The sequence below is a fragment of the Anser brachyrhynchus genome (assembly GCF_964034855.1).
Source record: "Anser brachyrhynchus genome assembly, chromosome: 14".
Taxonomy (NCBI): domain Eukaryota; kingdom Metazoa; phylum Chordata; class Aves; order Anseriformes; family Anatidae; genus Anser; species Anser brachyrhynchus.
In genome coordinates, this window is record NC_137709.1 from 3,067,630 (window position 1) to 3,085,741 (window position 18,112).

General features: G+C 45.2%; 1 protein-coding gene across 1 annotated transcript; it reads right to left on the reverse strand.

Moving 5' to 3' along the window:
• Positions 1–1,503: 1,503 nt before the first annotated feature.
• SKP1 (S-phase kinase associated protein 1) lies at positions 1,504–10,784 on the reverse strand. The gene is made up of 6 exons (XM_080555503.1): positions 10,380–10,784; positions 8,202–8,298; positions 5,636–5,709; positions 4,292–4,435; positions 3,553–3,693; positions 1,504–2,782 (listed from the first exon to the last, which is right to left on the reverse strand). Exons 2-6 carry the CDS (start codon positions 8,296–8,298, stop codon positions 2,747–2,749), a joined length of 492 nt encoding a protein of 163 aa, XP_080411629.1. The 5' UTR covers positions 10,380–10,784; the 3' UTR covers positions 1,504–2,746.
• Between the last annotated feature and the right edge of the window lie 7,328 nt (positions 10,785–18,112).

Sequence of the window (18,112 nt, forward strand, 5' to 3'; positions counted from 1 at the left end):
ATCACTTTTGCCAAGAGCAGCTCTCTGATTAGGCCATGACTTGGAAAAAAGATTAATAAATTCAGGCAGCACCATACAAGTTAAACAGCAAAATAAAGCTTGGCAATGGGAAAGTTGGTCAGTGTCTCCCTTTCAAAAATTCCAAAATACGCAGCCGGCGTCTCTTACAACAGCAGGCATCAGGTCCAGCTGGAGAGGGAAAACCCACGTAGCAGGGGCACCGTACCCCAAACTATCTCGCAGCACCTTCGTACAGAGGCCGGTTCTCTATAGCCCAGCACTAATTGCTCGAATGGATGAGACAACTGAGAGGTTGGACATTCAGAGATTAAAACAGGCGTTTTCTCACTGACATAGACATCTGGCAGCTACAGAATTTGAATGAAGTCTGAGACAGTACTACAGGGCAATTCCAGAGAAAATAAGTTGTATGGAATCCTAACGACCTGGCCTACTAAGAATATTAAAATTTGTCACAGCTATACAAACCTCCGAGCACAACAGCCCTTTGTTGTGCACGCTACTCTACTGCCACAGTTGCATGAGTTGTGTGTGCACTGCTCTTATCAGCAGCCCTCTGGCACGATTCCGGAGCTTCAGCAAAGGCCACAGTGGTCAAATGCTTTCATGGTGAAGCTAAGGGGTTATTGCTTAGGCAAGCTGTCTTAATAATTACCAAGTCTTGCCACAGGTGTGTTTTGTGCAAACAAAGTACAAGCAGGGTTAACAAGGAAGACAAACTATGCCTGTCTCTTCCTCATCCTGCAGCACAGTGAGGCACCGCATAGGGCAGCGGCTGCCAACAGACATCGATCCTAGCCCGATGACCGGCACCCAGAGGAATCACACGTAGGTTTCTACCTGAGAGCACAATTACAGTACCAGGCTTCTGTATCAGAAGCACAGCACTCCAGGGATTAACCTCGGGTGATCCTGGGACACTAGCTTCATGCACAGAGCTGGATTTGTTTCCTGAAAGAACCCAGGTTAAGCTGAATATTCAACTACAAGAATTGTTATCAGAAGCTTTTCTCTAGTAGTACTTTGAGTCGTATTGTTTGCAATACAGGATGCTGGGAAAGCTGCTTCATCCATCCAGATCTGCAGCGCTGGAGGATTTTATGCCCACTGACAACACCATCGCCAGCACAGACGCAGGCCCAGCAGCCTTATGAATAAGCGTGTGACCAGCAACTGCATCCAAAGCACGGATCTGAGTGCTGCTTTAGACCAAGTTATGAATGCTTTCATTAATGGCTACATCAAAGCAAGATTACCTAAAAAGCTGGTAAGCCATCAAAAAAAAAAATCCATCTGGATTTAGCTCCAGACATAATTTGAGTCACCCACTGCGACTGACTAGTGACTTGCATTATAGTCATTTAAAACAGATATAAAGATTTTATTTCAATTAGCTGCTCCCTCAGTACTATTATTTGTATACTCAGTAGTGAGTGACACTAGGATTGTCTGGTTTCAAATAACTAGAACCATTTGCAAACAAAAGTTTAAAAGCCCTTTATTAATTCAGAAGTGAAACACATTTAAAGTGAGTTAAGTATGTTTATTAAGGTTCATTCTACTCTAAGGTTTATACAGAGAATGGAATGCAATACAAGCTAAGAGCACACCTCAAAGATCTACCACACAACCATCCCCTACTCCCTATAAGGGAACTGTAAAAAAAAATAATAAAAATCAGGAAACCAGTTACTGTTTAACTAGTTGCAAGTGGCTTTGTCCAAAGAAGTCAAGCTTGATACTGCATTAGCTTTGTATGCAATAATTAAGTCTCTACAAGCTGAAGTATCACATACAGAGGCAAAAGGATTTCCTGTGGACACATGAAACCATGTTTTAAAGAGCTACATCACAAGGACTGTTTAAAATTGCCTAAGAACAGCCACTAATGGCATGCACAGGTCAATAATATTAACTTTGGTAATGTCAGTCATTTTTGGTCAAACCTGGATTCCACTTTTAGCGAGAAGTATAAAAACACACCTGTCCTGTGCATAAAGCAACACACTCTCCAATTGCTAACAGCTAGAGGCAGATCTTCAAGACATGGTTGAAGTATTCCAATGTAACTCTCAGGAGCTTGCTTAGCCCTAGATTACACCTTACACTAGTCTATCAGGCAAGACTAACAGGACAAGAAAGTGGACAGATTTTTTTTCTTTTTTTTTTTTTTAAATGCAGAAGAACAACCTTTAAAGTTATATAGCTTTAAGTAATACTAATATTCCCAAAATGCTTTCAGAAGAAATCAGCAACTTTTTTTTCAAACTTCACGTAGCTCCCCAAGACACATTTTAGGTGTTTTTTTTTTTCCCTCTCTGAAGCTATCAATACCCTGTAAGTAAGTGTTTTGTTCTTGAGGAAGAAATCATGGGTGGTTTTATTTACAATGGTGAAGTCAATGCTTAAGATTGTAACTGGACTTGGAACAGTTAAAAAGCATAATGAAAATGACAACCTTAAGTGCTACTTCCCATACAGAATCCACACTTAGATCAGTTTTATTCATTGCAGAGTAAAGTAAAAAGACATCCAATTACACTAGTAAAAACTCAGAAGATTTAAATTTATACTCAAAAAAACACTACACATGCAAAGGGAACAATATCCTGCTAACACAACTTCATTTGCTGCTGCATTTGTCTAATATTAACAATTATGAACAGAGCAGTGCAACTAGTATTTGGAACAATCCTTACAGTGTTCGAGTGTCAGGCACAATACTTCACTTCTCTTCACACCACTGGTTCTCTTTACGTACCTGAAAGAAGAATTTAACCGTTAATGCACTGAAGTTTTACAAGTTAGCTGCAAATTCCCATAAGCATTCAGGATTGCTTACTGCAGAAAGGCACGAGCTGGGAAGCAGCTTCCCTTATTCATGCAGTTTGTAACCAAGACTTCTGAATTGACCTATTTATCCATATAAATCAAGAAACCTCTCGTGCCTAGATTTGATCAGAACTGAATTGTTTCACCAACTAACACAAATGGACTGGCTTAAACCTTAACTGCTTGCTTCATGACGCAGTACCACAGACACACTAAAGCATACAATTCACTGCCCTTGCATTTAAACAAGGTATCTTGGTCTGATCTTTCCCAGCTTAACCATTTGGCACTTCATTTGTTGTTGAAGCTCTAAGGCGATGAATTAATGACTTAGAGTTGGGAATCTAAGCACCTTACCTTTCAAGCCGCATGCAAAAACACACCAGCAGCAGCACTGTTACTACAGCTCCACAACCGCAATCTAAGACTGCCATAAGCAATCCTACTTTCTTTCTCACAAGACACACATCTGAGCTAAGTCGTCAACACGCTCTCTGGCCTTCTTCAAGTAATGGGCTGCCAGCACTGTAGACACTGGAAGGTCTTTCACCAGTAGCAATCCAATTAAGAGTAGTTAATGCATTAGTTTATATTTATTGTTAATAACCAGTCGGTTGCATCACGCATGAAATTATGAAACACTGCACATTTGATTCAGTAGGAAAAAAGCTAAATTATAATTAAACCCAGATCAAGTACCTGTGCTTCTTCCTCTTCAGTGAAGTCATTCTTAATATTGAATGTCTTGCGAATTTCTTCTGGAGTTTTCCCCTTGATCATGTTTGCAACTGTCTTGCATGTGACATCAAGCAAGCCTTTGATGTCCAAGTAATTTGCAGCCTGTAGAAGAGTTTCCAAATTTAAAGCCTTGGTATCATTTGTCTGCCTCTGTAGATGTACTACCAAAATTTTGCTTACAGCACTGTAAAACGCTGTAACCACAAACACACCATCTCCACTTTGACAAGCTTCTAGCTAGAACCTTGAAATAACAGTACCTAAAACTTACTTGCCAAACAGTTAACTTGCTGTTAACTACCTAAGACAAGTACGACTGTGTCACAATACCACAAGAAGCACAAATTTTTAAAAAATAAAGCTAGATGAGTATAAATGGAGTACTGGAGATCTACAAACAAAGTAATAAGTCTTTAGCCAAGACTCAAAAGCTGCAAAAGTGAAAAAAGACAGCTGGAGGGTCACAAATGCACAAGAGGACAGGAACTGATAGGTGAGCAAGTATAAACTGGTGCCTAGCATGAGGTTAACGTTTTAACATTCACCGATTTCACCCAGTAGTAGTTGCCAGAACTACCTGCACTACCCTCGTTTCCCCCCATGAAGAAGTTATTCAAGCAGCATAAAGCCTGTATTTGTAAACCACACGAACAGAGGGCACTGCACAGGCACAGTCTTGATGCTTCAGGAACGTACTTACCAGGATAAGTTCAAAAAGTGTTCCTTGGTCTACTTTCAGAAATTCTTGATCCCACACAGGGATGTCATCTGTTCTTTTCTCTTTGTTCTCATCATCCTCAGGAGGAGGTGGATCATCTTTGTGATGGGTGCACCACTGAATCACCTAATTATAGTTTTGATATTAATTTTTTTATCCGAGTGATTCTTCTATTAGACCCCAACTCTAACTTAGCTTCATTTTAGAAGAACTGTACCTTCTCCTCTACCTTATATTTTCTAATATTAATCTAATGGAGCATGTTCATATGATTCATCTTAGAAGAATCAATTCCCAATCCCAGAGTTCAACAGCCTTCAAGAAGGCCACTTGAGACAGTAGCTAGTAAATTAAATACTCTGGATCCTAAAAGGCAGCTCCTGGTATTAACTGTAAGCCCTGAGCTAACACACAGAACTGTGCAGAGAAAACCGAAGCCTCATTTCGAGGCTTTTGCACTATTTGAAGAACAGGAAAAAAACGTAATTCATACTGAACAGAACACTATAAAGGGGAAGAGCATGGAGAGGTACTAGCTACCAACAGGACGTGTTCACCACAGTATGGACTTTACCCAGAAAACAAAACCTTGCATGTTTCCAAAGTGTTATTTTAAATAAAATCGAGCACTATCTCATCACCCAGACAATTAAAAGGAATAGGTGTCTACTGCAAAGTCCTTTTCCATTCTGCCAACCCAAAATAATTCCAAAGTTTTAAGTTAATTACGCATACCACTGGGAAATAATTCCTAACCCTGTACTAACCCCACAGCCCAGCATTTACTTTGGCTCAGAGTATCTCAAGACACAGCAACACGCTTTTTCATTTTTCTCATTTGACCCAATAATAATCACGGTCTATTATTAAATGTAACACCAAGTGTGCACGGTGTCTATGAAGCACTTCAAGTGCCACGCAGCACAGCACCCGTACAACATGCTTACTGTCACCAACTCCCACCACTGCCTGTCCCTTCATCCTTTCTCCTTCCATTTGGATCTCATGAACAGAATCTCAGTGCACAGCACCCAGTTAGAATCAGAGCTTTAAAGCCACAAAATGCTAGGATGCACAGATGTCAGGCACCACCTCATCACCGCAGGAAGGAAGCCTTCCAGAAGGTCACTCCTGTAGGTCTGCCATTAGCTGCCAGCCTCACCCCCGTTCTCAGACAGCCTAGCTGCCTGGGCTCACGTACCTCATACTGCTTAAGCTTGTGCTAACACATAATAAATGCTTTTTTTTTTTTATGGTACATATCTAACTCCATCACTAATTCCATATTCCATTACTGGTATATAACTGCGACTTTCAGCATCTTACCTTTTTTAAAATAGCTGCATTAACATTTGGAAGAGGGACTGGGTCATCGTCACCTTCATCATCCATTCCCAAATCTAAAAAAGGAAAGATGACTAAGCAATCGGCAAACAAAAGAATTGATCTTCTCCAAACTGGGCTGCTCCAACAATTCTCCACTGTTTATCAACACTGAGGCTGACTGGCCTGGTAGCAAAGGATCTCTAACTGGTTAAGCCAGAAACTTGGATATTTTCGATGGGGCTCTGCAGAGCTTTGGCTGCATTAAACATACCAGGTTATACCAACCTTTATACTTAACCTTTAGGTTAAGTAACTAATAAGACTGCCTCAGATGAGATGCCGATATACTTTGAGCATGGACAGTCAGTTAAGCTGTCCGTTACTTGTTTAGAGCAGAACCTGACAGTTTTGTTCTGGGAATGGAACATGTTAAAGAACCCGAAGAACAGTATTTATGTATTTTTACCACTTTCAAGATCTGAAGGCACAAGTTCAACCAAACTGTTCCAACTGAAATCCCCGATTCAATTTACTATTAAGAAAGAACTTAAACCTCCTGTGGTAAGCACAGATGATGTTTTGTCTCGCACAGCAGCAGTAAATACCGCAGCCATTGAGATGCCAGTTAGCTGGCCTCTGAAGCACCTGCATTGATTCTGAGCATGCAGATTTCTTTGGCTGGTAAGACAGCAACACAGATCCTTCAATTAAAGAAAACAAATATGCACTTACAGCACAAAGTTTCTGATAATCACTGTTTTAGAAGCCTGTCAACATGAGCTTGACAGAATCTGATGGTTTGTCACCTCATCCCTTGATGCGATTGAGGAGTCAAAGTCAAAATAAGACAATTAAAATTTGGACTCTTTACACAGAACAAATACCACGTTAGCTCTGAATAGAGAACAGGCTTTTTTTTTTTCTTTATTATCCAACAGCTGGATGACACCCTGGCTCTCACAGATCAGCATTGTGTATCAGCTACATAGCTGAACAACACAGGCCTTCACTCAAGCACAGGTGAGCCAATTCTACATCATCAAGGAGTTTAATTTTTAAGAACAGATGACTGTGACACCATCACTGACCAAATTTGCACAGTTAAAACAGCGTGTACTTCTGTATTTAGACAGGTCAACTACTGTCGTTAGGGGGATATCAGTTAGTGCTACTTTTTGGTTAGATTAACTAATTCCATAGGTTCTGAAACCAAAATATTGACATTAAAGGGTACTGCATATATTACCAGTTACTGAAAACCTCAAACGCTTCCTTTGAAGTAGGTAGCAGATACCAGTGTCAGAAGTGACCGATTGGGCTGCCCAAAATTGTCGGTACAGGGAAATAATTTGAGCAGTAGCCCAACACCGGCCAACTCTGCTCAACTCATCCCCACCCCTCCAGAACTGGGATTTCACGCTATCAGAAAATTAACACTTCACTGGTGGTCTCGTGACACCTGATGCAACCCCACCTTCCAGCTCCTCCCCCTTCATTCACAGCACCAGGAACACAGAGCATTTTTTAAGAACTGGTGATGCTTAACCATCCGTACTGCGAGGCGCCTTTTATCTGTGCTAGGGGGCTGCTTCTTGGTCAGCCGGGTAGGGGGCCGGCTGGCAACACTTGCCACACGTAATTTTCATCCACACGCACGTGCCACTGAGCGCTGGCAGTGACACAGCGTGCGCGTGAGGAAACGGGAAGGAATGATGCTCTCCGGTGTATTCCCACCGACTGCTGGGTTTCCTGCTCGCGTTGCTTGGATGTTCAAAAGCAGCTTATTAAGCAGAAGGAGCGTTCAATGGTTGGAGCATTTCAACCTTGTTGTTCTTACATATAAGGTGTCACAGCCAGCCAAAGATTCATACCCAAGGACATCATTTTAACTACATCTACCAAAAGATTGTTTCTAAGTTAATTTGTGAATACACCCAAAAGCTAGAAAAAAAACAGTAAACAATGAGGATTTGCACCGGACAGATTAGACACAGCTTGCTCTGTATCCCAGCCATCTGGCGATTTCCCCTCCCCCACCACGAGTTCTTTTGTTTCAAACTCATATCAGCAAGAGATCAGAACCAAGTATTTACCCCACCTAATTTCACTGCATAAGCTCACAATATATATTTCACTTCAGACCTTTATTCGGTGCATTAGTTTCTGATCTCCCACCCCATTTAAGGAAACACAGTTATGGAGTACGAATGGTTTGCACGCTAAAATAAAGTTTGTTCTTAATACATAGTAGAAGTTCTGTTTGCTTACTTTCACAAAACTGAAGTAGTCTGTAAGCAAACTGGGGGGCTTAGATTTTTATCAGCCTCACTGGAATTGCTCTTAACAAGTGGACTGAACTTCAAGCTTTTTGAGAAAGCGCATTCACCCAAAACAGTTTAAGCTACAACAGCAACTGCTCCAGCTGTTCTGCCATGAGATAGCAAGCCGTTTCATGGGCTGGGAACCCTTCTTCAGCACCGTACCAGTTTGTCTCCTCTGGTCACAATTCCTGCGCAGGAAGCATTCCTGCATACACTGCTACCTCAGCACGAGGCTCCACTCTTACCTTCCAGCATAGTCTTTATAGTCACAGACTGCTTTGCAATTTCAACATCAACTTCAAAAATCTCTCCATCTGAACTCTGGAGTTTAATTGAAGGCATCTATAAGAGAGGGAAAGTTATTTTCACACAATATCCAGCAGACATTGCAAGTTTAGCTGACTCAAATACGTAAGTTACCTTCATTATTTACATTGCTTCTGAACAGCAGCAGATAGCCCCGTGTCACTTACAGCACACCCAGGTTATGTGCTGCTTGAATCAACAAGCCTAAATTCATTAATACTGATGTTTAAGAAGGACTGATAGAAGGAAACCTACCACCAATTTAAAAGAGAAGAGAGGGAACATGTTTTTGATTATTTTTAAGTTGAAACCTCAAGATAAATATAAAATTGATTAGTCAGTAGTGCTTTCTTAAAAAATTAAATGCAACACTAGAGCTATCTCTCTCCTGAAATAAGCTTACAACAACAATTCCAGAACGCTATTTGTCTTCAAATCCAAGCAACCACTGCGCATTTCTACCACTACAAGGAACAAGATCAGCACTTAACACTGCTCTTACACAGTAGGAAGTTACATCAGCACTTTATTAGCATTAAGAAACAGTAAGACAAGCAAGTATTTAACACAGGTAAAACAAACAAACTTTGTTTTAATAAAATTTTTCAAACAAGATAAGACCTAAAATACAAGCAGCAGTAAAGATATCCTAGTAAGTAACAATCAAAATTTACAAGGAAACATCCTTCCAGCTACTTAACCCCAAGCCAGAAGTAAGGTACTGGTGCCTAGCAAGCCACTAGGTCACTGCCTCTGTCCAAAACCACACTTGAGGTCTGCGTGGGTGTCACTGTACTTGAACCAACTGACCCAAAAGACATGACAGACCTAACTGCCTGGCTGAAGAGCTTTATAAATCAGTTCTTAGACTAGTGCCATGTGCTATAATGGCTCTACCATTCAAAATATTTGCTAGGAGCAGACCACTGCAAGTTTCAGCTTTTCCTCCAGTTACCTGTTTGAAAAATCTCTGCAGCACATACTCCTAAACACAGCCTGCAAGGCACTGCAGAGGAAAATCCCAGTGCCAAAGAACTTCAAATTCCTTTCCAGATGTACTTCCCCCCTCAAGCTTACCACCCCTGCATGCTACCTCCTTGCAGTGGTACCCGAACTACCAAAGGCGAGCCAGCTGCCCCACTTGGAGCAAACTTCCACCAGCCCTTTCTGAACGCCTCCCACAGCTCATCGCCATGGCTCAGCCTGACAGCACTGCAGCAAACCAAGTCCAATGGAGGCCAGCCAAAGCACGTTATTAAGCAGCTTGCACCAGCCCGGAGTTCTCCTTGCTTTAATTTCCATTTGGCAGAGCAAGGAGGTAGTTAATGTTTACACGGCAACGTAACCCTATATGACAGGGCCGCTGCTAATTGGGATTGGCGCTTTGGAGGGATGCAGCCATGATTGTTGCAGAGATACGCATACGTATGCGTGTGTGGATAAATATATGTATGTACACATGCACAGATACATATGTGTATGGGTATGTAAATATGTACGTGCATGCACAAACATCCACAAAAATAAATCGAGGATTAACGCACGGTTCTGAGTCAGCAGCTTGAAGACGCCTGGGGGGGGCAGGGGGGACCCGAGCAGACCCTCTGGACGCACCCCCGGTTCCTGCAGCCACGGGCCGGGAGCAGCGCGCCCCCGGCAGCCCTCCCGTTACATAACGCCGCACAGCCGCGGGGCGAGCCCGGCCCTGCAGCCCCACGGGGGCCGGGACCGCTTCCCCCCACCCCCCCAAGCCCCTTCCCCTACCACCGGGCACCGAACCGGGCCGAACGCCGCCCGTTGAGCTCCGAGGGGCGGCCAGGCGGGGAACCAGGCCCCGCAGCCCCGCTCCTCGTTCCTTAACATCCCCCCCACCCCCCCAACCCCAGCGCCGGGCCGTGACAGGGCCCAGAGACCCCGGGAACCGCAGCAGCGGCGCCCGGCCCCCCCCCATCCCCTCACGGTCCCCCCCGTCCCCTCACGGTCTCCCCCGTCCCCTCACGGTCCCCTCACGGCCCCCCCGAGACCGCACCGCCCGCCCCACCGAGCGGAGCCCCCCCCCGCCCGCCGGTTGCCGCCTCAGGGCCCGCCGCCCGCCCCCCCCAGCCCCGGGCCCTCACCGCGAGGCGACGGCGTCCGTCGGGCGCTGACGGGAGCTGGCGGCGGCGGCGGCGCTCGGGGCCCGGCTGCGGCGGCGCTTTTATAGAGGGGGAGGGGCACTGGGGGGAGGGGGAGAGGACCCCGCCTCGCGCTGCCTCGCAACTGCCGGGCTGCCCGCCGCGAGCGCCTGAGAGAAACGCCGCGCTGCCGCTGGCTGAGCGGGGCGGAGGGAGGCTGAGAGAGAGAACGGTGGGGTGCGATGGGTGTGTGCGGGTGGGAGAGGAGCGAGGAGGCGGCGGGGAGGGCGGAGAGGGGGCCCGAGCGTTTTTCAGGCAGCGCGGGCGGCCGCGGCGGGCGCCTCGCGGGGGTGGGGAGGGCCCCGCGGGACGGTGGCTGCGGCGCCCCCCGGCGGGGCCGCGCTGAGGGGCCCGGGGCGGCCCCGCCCCTTCCCCCCCCCCAAATCCCGTCAGGAGTCGGGGGGGGGCCGGGCCCGGCCCCGCCGCCTGAGGCCGCGGTTGGGCCTCACATAAATGCTGTGTTGTGGTGTTATGGCAGCGTTTGTAGGGCGCTCGGGTGCCCAACGAGTATTTGTGGTGTTAGGGCAGCGAAATGACAGCCGTGCCCCCAGCGCGCCCGCTAACCTAAACACACAGAGTCCCTCACGCACAGAATCTCGCTTTGTTCACGTCAAAGCGGGGACGTCAGTGCAATGAAAACACCAAGTCTTCGTTCTTCCCTTGTTTTTCCACCTTCACCTGAGTGACACAGCCCCCAGGGCAGTAACGTTACAAGCATTGAGCCACCACGACAGCAAGCACTAGAGCTCAAACCCTACAAGTATTCAGCACAAAAACACGGGAAGCAGGTTGGGTTTCAGCTCAGAGCACAGCCAGCTCCCCGGAGATGGAAGCCGCGCAGGCACAGGCTGCCAGCCCGGCGCTCCCGATGACGAGGCTGTTCCGCACTGGGTCACGTCACTTAAATCGGTTTCTGTATAAATTCCAGAGAACTGGGGGAGATGACTGCCTGCCTGCCTGCCTGCCTGAAGAATCTCGTTTCGCAGGCTTGGGGATGCTGAGCCCTCATTAGTTACAGCATACTCGAAAATGACCGAGCAACCTGACCTAACTTGGAGGGAACTGAGAGTTAATCCTGTGTGGAGCAGGAGCGTGAGCATCTGAAGGGGGCAGGCGGTGTTTATACAGCAGGCTTCTCTGCAGAGGTTCCTCCAACCTTCTCTACAGAGGTTCCTCGGAGATACTGGTGTTAGTAACCAGATAGCTGTTGTTTACAATTTATTAGGGCCTAACTATCTTGTATATGTAACACAGGCTTATATATGTTGGGTGTATTATGTGTGAAGCCTCCAAACTATGCCTAATGTGACCTTGTACAGTCAGCACATTTACCTCTTTCCTGCTAAATCACTCCACCTCATGCTCCAGTGTTGAGAACAACATTCACTCTGTTAAAAACAAACAGACAAACACACTGCTTTCACTTTCCTTAAATGTGCTTTTTTTATTATTATTATTATTTATATTAATACTCCCTGACTTAGCGGATCAGATGATGACAGAAGGTGGCCTGTGGAAAACATCTGCAAATCCTAAATCCCTTTTCTCCATGTTGCCAGAGAGCAAGGTTTCTGATTTTTGGCCCATGATCAAGCTCCCTCAGACTGCAAAGCAGAGGCAGTAGGAGGGTGGGTTTTGCTCTCCACACAAGACAGATGCAATACAATCTAGGAACAGGCAGACAGCAAAATTCCCCGCCTAATTATGACCTATGTGTCAATTATAATTCAAAGCAATTGAGCTTTATACGTGATACAGTTCTCTAAAGGTGTCGGAGAAAATTCAGTCCACACTGGACTTTATCTGTTGAATTAGTAGTCTGGGAGAGTTAAAGCAACAAAAACACCACACACCCTAAGAAGTGGCAGACGTCTGTCACAGATATCCTGTAATCACGTGAAAGCCACCTCCCACTGCGCCCTACATATCATATAATGAACCTCCCGAGCTAGTCTGGATGCTTTTTGCTATCTTTGTCATGAAAAAGCAGCTGCTGTGGAGGTGATAGCCAAAGTCCTGGAAGTCAGGCAGTATTACTAACACAAAAGATATGTCCTTGACTAAAGCTGCAAGGCAGGGAGCAAGATTTTTCAAGAAAATTAAAAAAAAAATGGGTGGGCCAATTTCAATTGTTAGGTGCAAAGGTAATCATTCCAATGCAAATAATCCTAAACCAATCCTAAAGCATTGCTGTCCTGAGCTGTAAAGATAATTGTTCTCTGCATCAGCCACAGATAAATTACAATTAAGGGCCTTTCTCCACTGAGAATCCAGAGGAGGAAGCTTAACACTAAAGCAAATATCTGGAAAGATTGGAGCAACCAAGATCAGCGTAAGCTTGATTTAACACTTATCAGATCCAGAAGAGCTCTGACCTACATTCTTGCAGCATCACTGAGCTGCGGGCAGAAGCCAGCTGAACAGCTACGCAGCTGCAGGGGGAAGGGAATTTTAATACATTGAGCATGGCATTAGGGAGGGAGAGCAGCCTCCCAGACAGCACTGGGTTTACTCCACTCCTTGGATTCTGTTCCCAGCTATTTCTCTTGCCGCTTAGATAAAAATTACTGCCCCCCAACCAAAAAAAAAAAAAAAAACCACTTAACACTTTCCATGTTTATAGACAGAGAAGCTTATTCTATTAGTGGTGGTGGTGATCATGGAGATAATACTGTAAAAAGATTGAGCATTTTTTAATACCACATGTGACATGAGCTTCTAAAAGCCTAGTGAGAACCAGGATTGAAAGACCTCAGCTTTGCTGCACCGATAACAAGTTGGGAAATGTCGTCACAGGACTCAGTTTGGATTTCCAGAAGGAAGGGAAGGCAGCCCTGCAAGGACCGAACTCCAGGGCCTGGAGAGCACAGCTGCTCTGGCACAGGGTGTCATTTGCTGGGATGCAAGGATCTGGATCCACTGGATCTGGACAAGAACCTGGTCTACATGTAGGGGAGATAACGCAGCAAAAATGTTCTTCTCCCCCAAAATACAGCAGAAGAACAGTTTTGTAAAAGGAGCAGCCACATCAACAGTGCAAGGAAAAGTAGGACTTGTTCAGTGGAAAAAAAAATAAAAGAACAATTTTATATCTGATATAGATAGTGGGAAGAAACTGCTCAGCTCAAAGGCTTGGGCTTCTGCTACTTAAAGCAATCTTACAACACGGCAGAAGAGGAAAACTCTTGTCCCCTCTAAACTCCAGAAATAGCTGTGATTGTTTCCACTTCATCAAAACTTGTATTACAGGAGCATCCTTAAGATGTTGCTTTTCATCTAAGCTGTACCACAGCAATGCAAGACATTGGGTACTGAGGAAGGCAGAGCCCCCCTTTAGATGTTAGTCAGATAGGCTGACAACTCGCTAACTAAATCACGGCAGGCAGACATGAGCTGTTTTTTCTTGATCAGCTTCTCTTCCTCCCTCTAGCAACATTCTCCTTGCATAACTACAGGGATTCAAGATGCATAGAAGACTGAAGATGAGGGAAAAACTGATTAAAAATAGAAGCAAACCTACCTCAAGCATATTTGCATCTAACTCCCTAATCTTCAGTCCACCTCCACATACTTAAACATACTGATTTTTTTTAAAAAATCATTTTTGCTGTAGCATCCATGGAAATAATTTGGACTGCTCAGACTCCATGGTCCTTGTGGCTGCATAAATAGCGAGGGAGATGCTGCTGGGTGAAAGCTTCCCCCTTCCAGCACCGTTAGCAAAAGGGTACCAAATCCCCGAGTGGCACAGGCAAACAAATCTGAATATCCTTGAGAACCTGGTGTGATAGTGAGTAAGCTGCATTGACTTTACAGGGTTTTTTTGTCTTTACTATGGAGGTGCCGGACACTGCCGCATGCTGCACAGTGAGGCTGTGGAGCCTGTCCTTGGAGGGCTCCAGCAGCCGCCTGGACGTGGTGCTGAGCAGCTCGGGGTGGTCCTGGGGCTGGGCCAGAGGGACCCAGAGGTGCCACCAGGCCTGGTTCCGTGGCACCATTACTCAGCCTGGCGGCTGTTCAAAGTGCAAGAGGCAGGTTCTGGGCTGGTACTGACGCCACCGACGACGAAGAGCAAATGCTTTGAGGTTTCAAAGTCCATGGGAAGAAAAAAAACCACATTTCAGAAGTCAGGCTAATTTACTACATTTTTAAAAGAGATTGTAAGGGAAAAAAGTGACAGCCCAGTGAAATTGAGATGGTTAAACTAAGCTAACACTAGATAACCACACTCACAAGCACCACGGGATTTTGTATTTGAAAGGGGGAGGAAGCGAGAGCAGCCTCCCCCAGAGCGGAGCACCTCCTCGCCCACACCCGGGGCGGCGTTCCTCTTCCCTGAGGACAAAGGCGGTGGCAGCAGAGGAGCAAAGTGGGTCAAGTGTGCGGTGAGCAGCGCAGGATCCTTCCACACAACCCTCCTCCAGCGCCTCCCCTTTTCTTAAGGAAAAAAAGAGACGGGAGAGCTCACGCTGACAGGTACGGTAAGGAATGGTTTTCGACGGAAAGTTTTACGATCAGCCAGCACAGTGGCTGTTTTTTCCAACTGCCTGAAAAATACAGGCAGTTGGGAAGGAGGCTAAAGCAGCTCGGGCCAATCAATCTGAGATTACTGGTATCAACACTACATTCCTACCTGGCAGTTCAGCACTGTTTCTAAATGCATCATCCAGTTTCAGACAGTATCTGTATCCGATGAGGAATATATATATACACACACAAGTCAATGAGAGGTCCAAAGAGCAAACATTTAGTTTCGTATAACCTTACACAGGGGTACAAGTATTTGCAAAATCGACCGCCCTCTCATTAAAAGCACCTGCCCCCAAGTTTCCATCAGGATGCTCACCTCAAGTCGTGCTGCTCCTCCTCCGTCACCGGTCCCAGAGCAGCGGAAGGTGCCAAATGCAGCCACTGGCAAGAGCAGCAGCAAGGAGCCGATACTGATATGGTGCTGCTGGAGCCCCCCAGATTTCTGCCTAGTTGATGCTTTGTGAACCAAAACCAAAAATCTCAGCAGCTTCACAGCAGTTTGATAACAAGGTCACGGGATAACCACCTACCCTGGGTCTCACATGCTGTAACCCGGGAAAATGCTGCTCAAACCACAAAAACACAGACTGGAAGGCAGCTCAGCCTCCCACCTGAAGCAGCAGTAGCACCAGCCCCAGCTCAGGTGTGGCCTTTTCTAGGCTAGTCCTTAAAGCTTCCAAGAATAGACATTGTGCAGCCTCTCTACTTAATCTTCTCCAGTGCCACAGGACCCTCCTGCGCTAAAAGCCATGTTTTTATGCTGCTCCGTGTCAGCAAATTTTATATATATATATATACACACATATATATAGTTACTATTAGCAATTAACGTTTTATACACCAGAAACAATCAGTTTCATCTTCATCCCAAACCAGTTCTGTTCACCATACAATAATTAAGAGATCGGGAGCTGTAGCTACCAACCCATCTTAAAACATGTTTTTAAGCCATAGCCTAAGTTTTAAAAGGCTAAACCATGCAGCACTGCTTGATTTAATACCTAAAGTGTTGTTTCAGCCTTTTTTCCTGTATGTATGCCAAAGAACTCTAGCCCCTTGCTCAAGAGAGCAACTTGCCTTTATTCTCATCCAAAAGGAGTACAGCCAAATGAATTAGAGCACCAAAATAACTTCTTAAAAAACCACAGTAAGCTGACTCATCAACTGCCTGTTCTGCAGGGCTTTTTTAGTATATTCACATGTCCTGAAAGATTTCTACACAGTCTCTTATAATTTTTTTTAACACTTAACCTGTTTCCAAACTACCTTGTCCTGGAACTTGCAGAGAACGAATGCTCTGCATAACGATTACCGTAGCGTTCAGGAAGGCGCCCCACACTTTCTGCAACATTTCAAAAACCATCACTTGCAAATACTTTGCTCCAAAATCTAAGCTCATTTAAGCCACATGTATGGTTGGGGGGAAAAAAGACACCACGGAATTCTAGAAGGCCATTTCCCTTACGTACAACTTTCCTTTAACCTGTGCAGGCACAACAGTTAAATCCACACCGCTGTGCAGTCGTGCTGAACACAAGCACGTTCCTGAGCAGCTGCATCACTGTGGGCCTGGGCAAGACACCTGCAATACTCTAGGGAATGGCAATTCAAAAAAGAGTAAAACACCCTAAATTTCCGTGAGTGCTCAGCATATAGATAAAATAAGCAACTAAGAAGTAAGTATCGAGTGAAGTTGTGCCTTCAATTAATTGAATTTAGAGCAGCACTTAATTTGAAATTCAGGATTGTCATTTGATCACACTGGCCTCTCCTTACAGACTATTTTTCCGGAATGAACAAGTGGATTTATCCTTCAGCACTGCCCCTTGCACCACGGGGCTTCCTACAGCAGGAACTGCGTTCCCACTAGTAAGGAAATGAAGATGAAGGGGCAAGAAGGGAGGAACACAGGGATGTGTTTATTGAACTATGATGAAGATGCCAAAAATAAACCTAGCACCTGCACACTTTTTTTTTGTATTGTGTACGAGAAAATCCTCAGCCTTTAAGATTCAGGGCAAGTTTCTAAATTGACAGAGCAAACACTTTGTCCCATCCCTTACCACCTAATTACCTTATCAAAATGACTTTCAGTGACTATGAAAAAAAATAATCCAGACTGACCTTTGCTACTAACCACTGAAAGTACAGTCAGGTGAAACGTCAAAGCTTTCATCAGCACTACGTATGCTCACTGCCTCTTTTCCAAGGGAAAATCGTCATTCATTCAGACACAGAATAACAAGGTAACTAGCTCGGTCCATCTGCACTTGCCTGCGGGTCAAGTAACCTTCCAGGGTATCGTCTGGAGATCTATAACAGACAACGCAGCCAAAGCATGCGGAGCAGCGATACTGAGCTTGTACAGAAGTGGCAGCAGCTGGAAACGATCTGACTTCAGCCCGAGCCAACAAGCACATGCGTTGATACACCTCAGAGGGAAGGGGCACCTACACGCAGCTGCCCTCGGGGACAGCCAGCAGAGAGGGGGACAGGGCAGGACGGGGAACCAGAGCACGGGACCTAATGGGCAGAGGAAGAAAGGCAGAGAGAGAATGAAGGGAAAAAAACTGGCAGATCTACAGGCTTCAAATCCTTCCGTCTTCTTTCGAAAAAGGAAATTACTGGATGTTTTCCTGCGTGGGGGTGGATGTACTAACATTTTGTTTGGTTTTGACTTAGACACCTTAGTGCAGAAGCACAGGCCCCTACACCTAAAAGTAAACACCCTAAATGAAGGGTGTTTACTTCAGTCTGATATACAAATTCAGATAGTGTCGTCCTGCATTTTGGCCACGTAAGTGTGATTTAAGTAAAGGGCAATATGGAAAGCTCAAAACCCTTCCCAGCGTGTCAAACAACAAAAGGTTTGTACTTATTCTATCCAAATTCTAAAAAACAGAAGGAAAAAGCGAAAGGTTTAAGAGTTGTTTGAAGAAAAGCATCCAATTTCATTCATGACTACTTCTAACATTGTGTGGGTATTAGCCCTCCTTACAATTAACTCTCCTGCTTAAAACAAAAAAGCATATTACTGGATGATGAAAACACAGGATTTCCAGCTACTCTTATTTCACCTTTCCATGGACTTTTAGCAGTCTTTGCAACACAAAAGAAAACATTAACACTGATCTCTGGAACAAGTA

Bases quoted from the DNA above. Each gene is read 5' to 3' on its own strand.
- SKP1 (XM_080555503.1), bottom strand. From the start codon at position 8,298: ATGCCTTCAATTAAACTCCAGAGTTCAGATGGAGAGATTTTTGAAGTT. The intron at 5,710-8,201 runs GTAAGAGTGGAG...TTCCTTTTTTAG, and splicing joins TATAAAGACTATGCTGGAAG to ATTTGGGAATGGATGATGAA. The intron at 4,436-5,635 runs GTAAGATGCTGA...AACTATAATTAG, and splicing joins ATGCAGCTATTTTAAAAAAG to GTGATTCAGTGGTGCACCCA.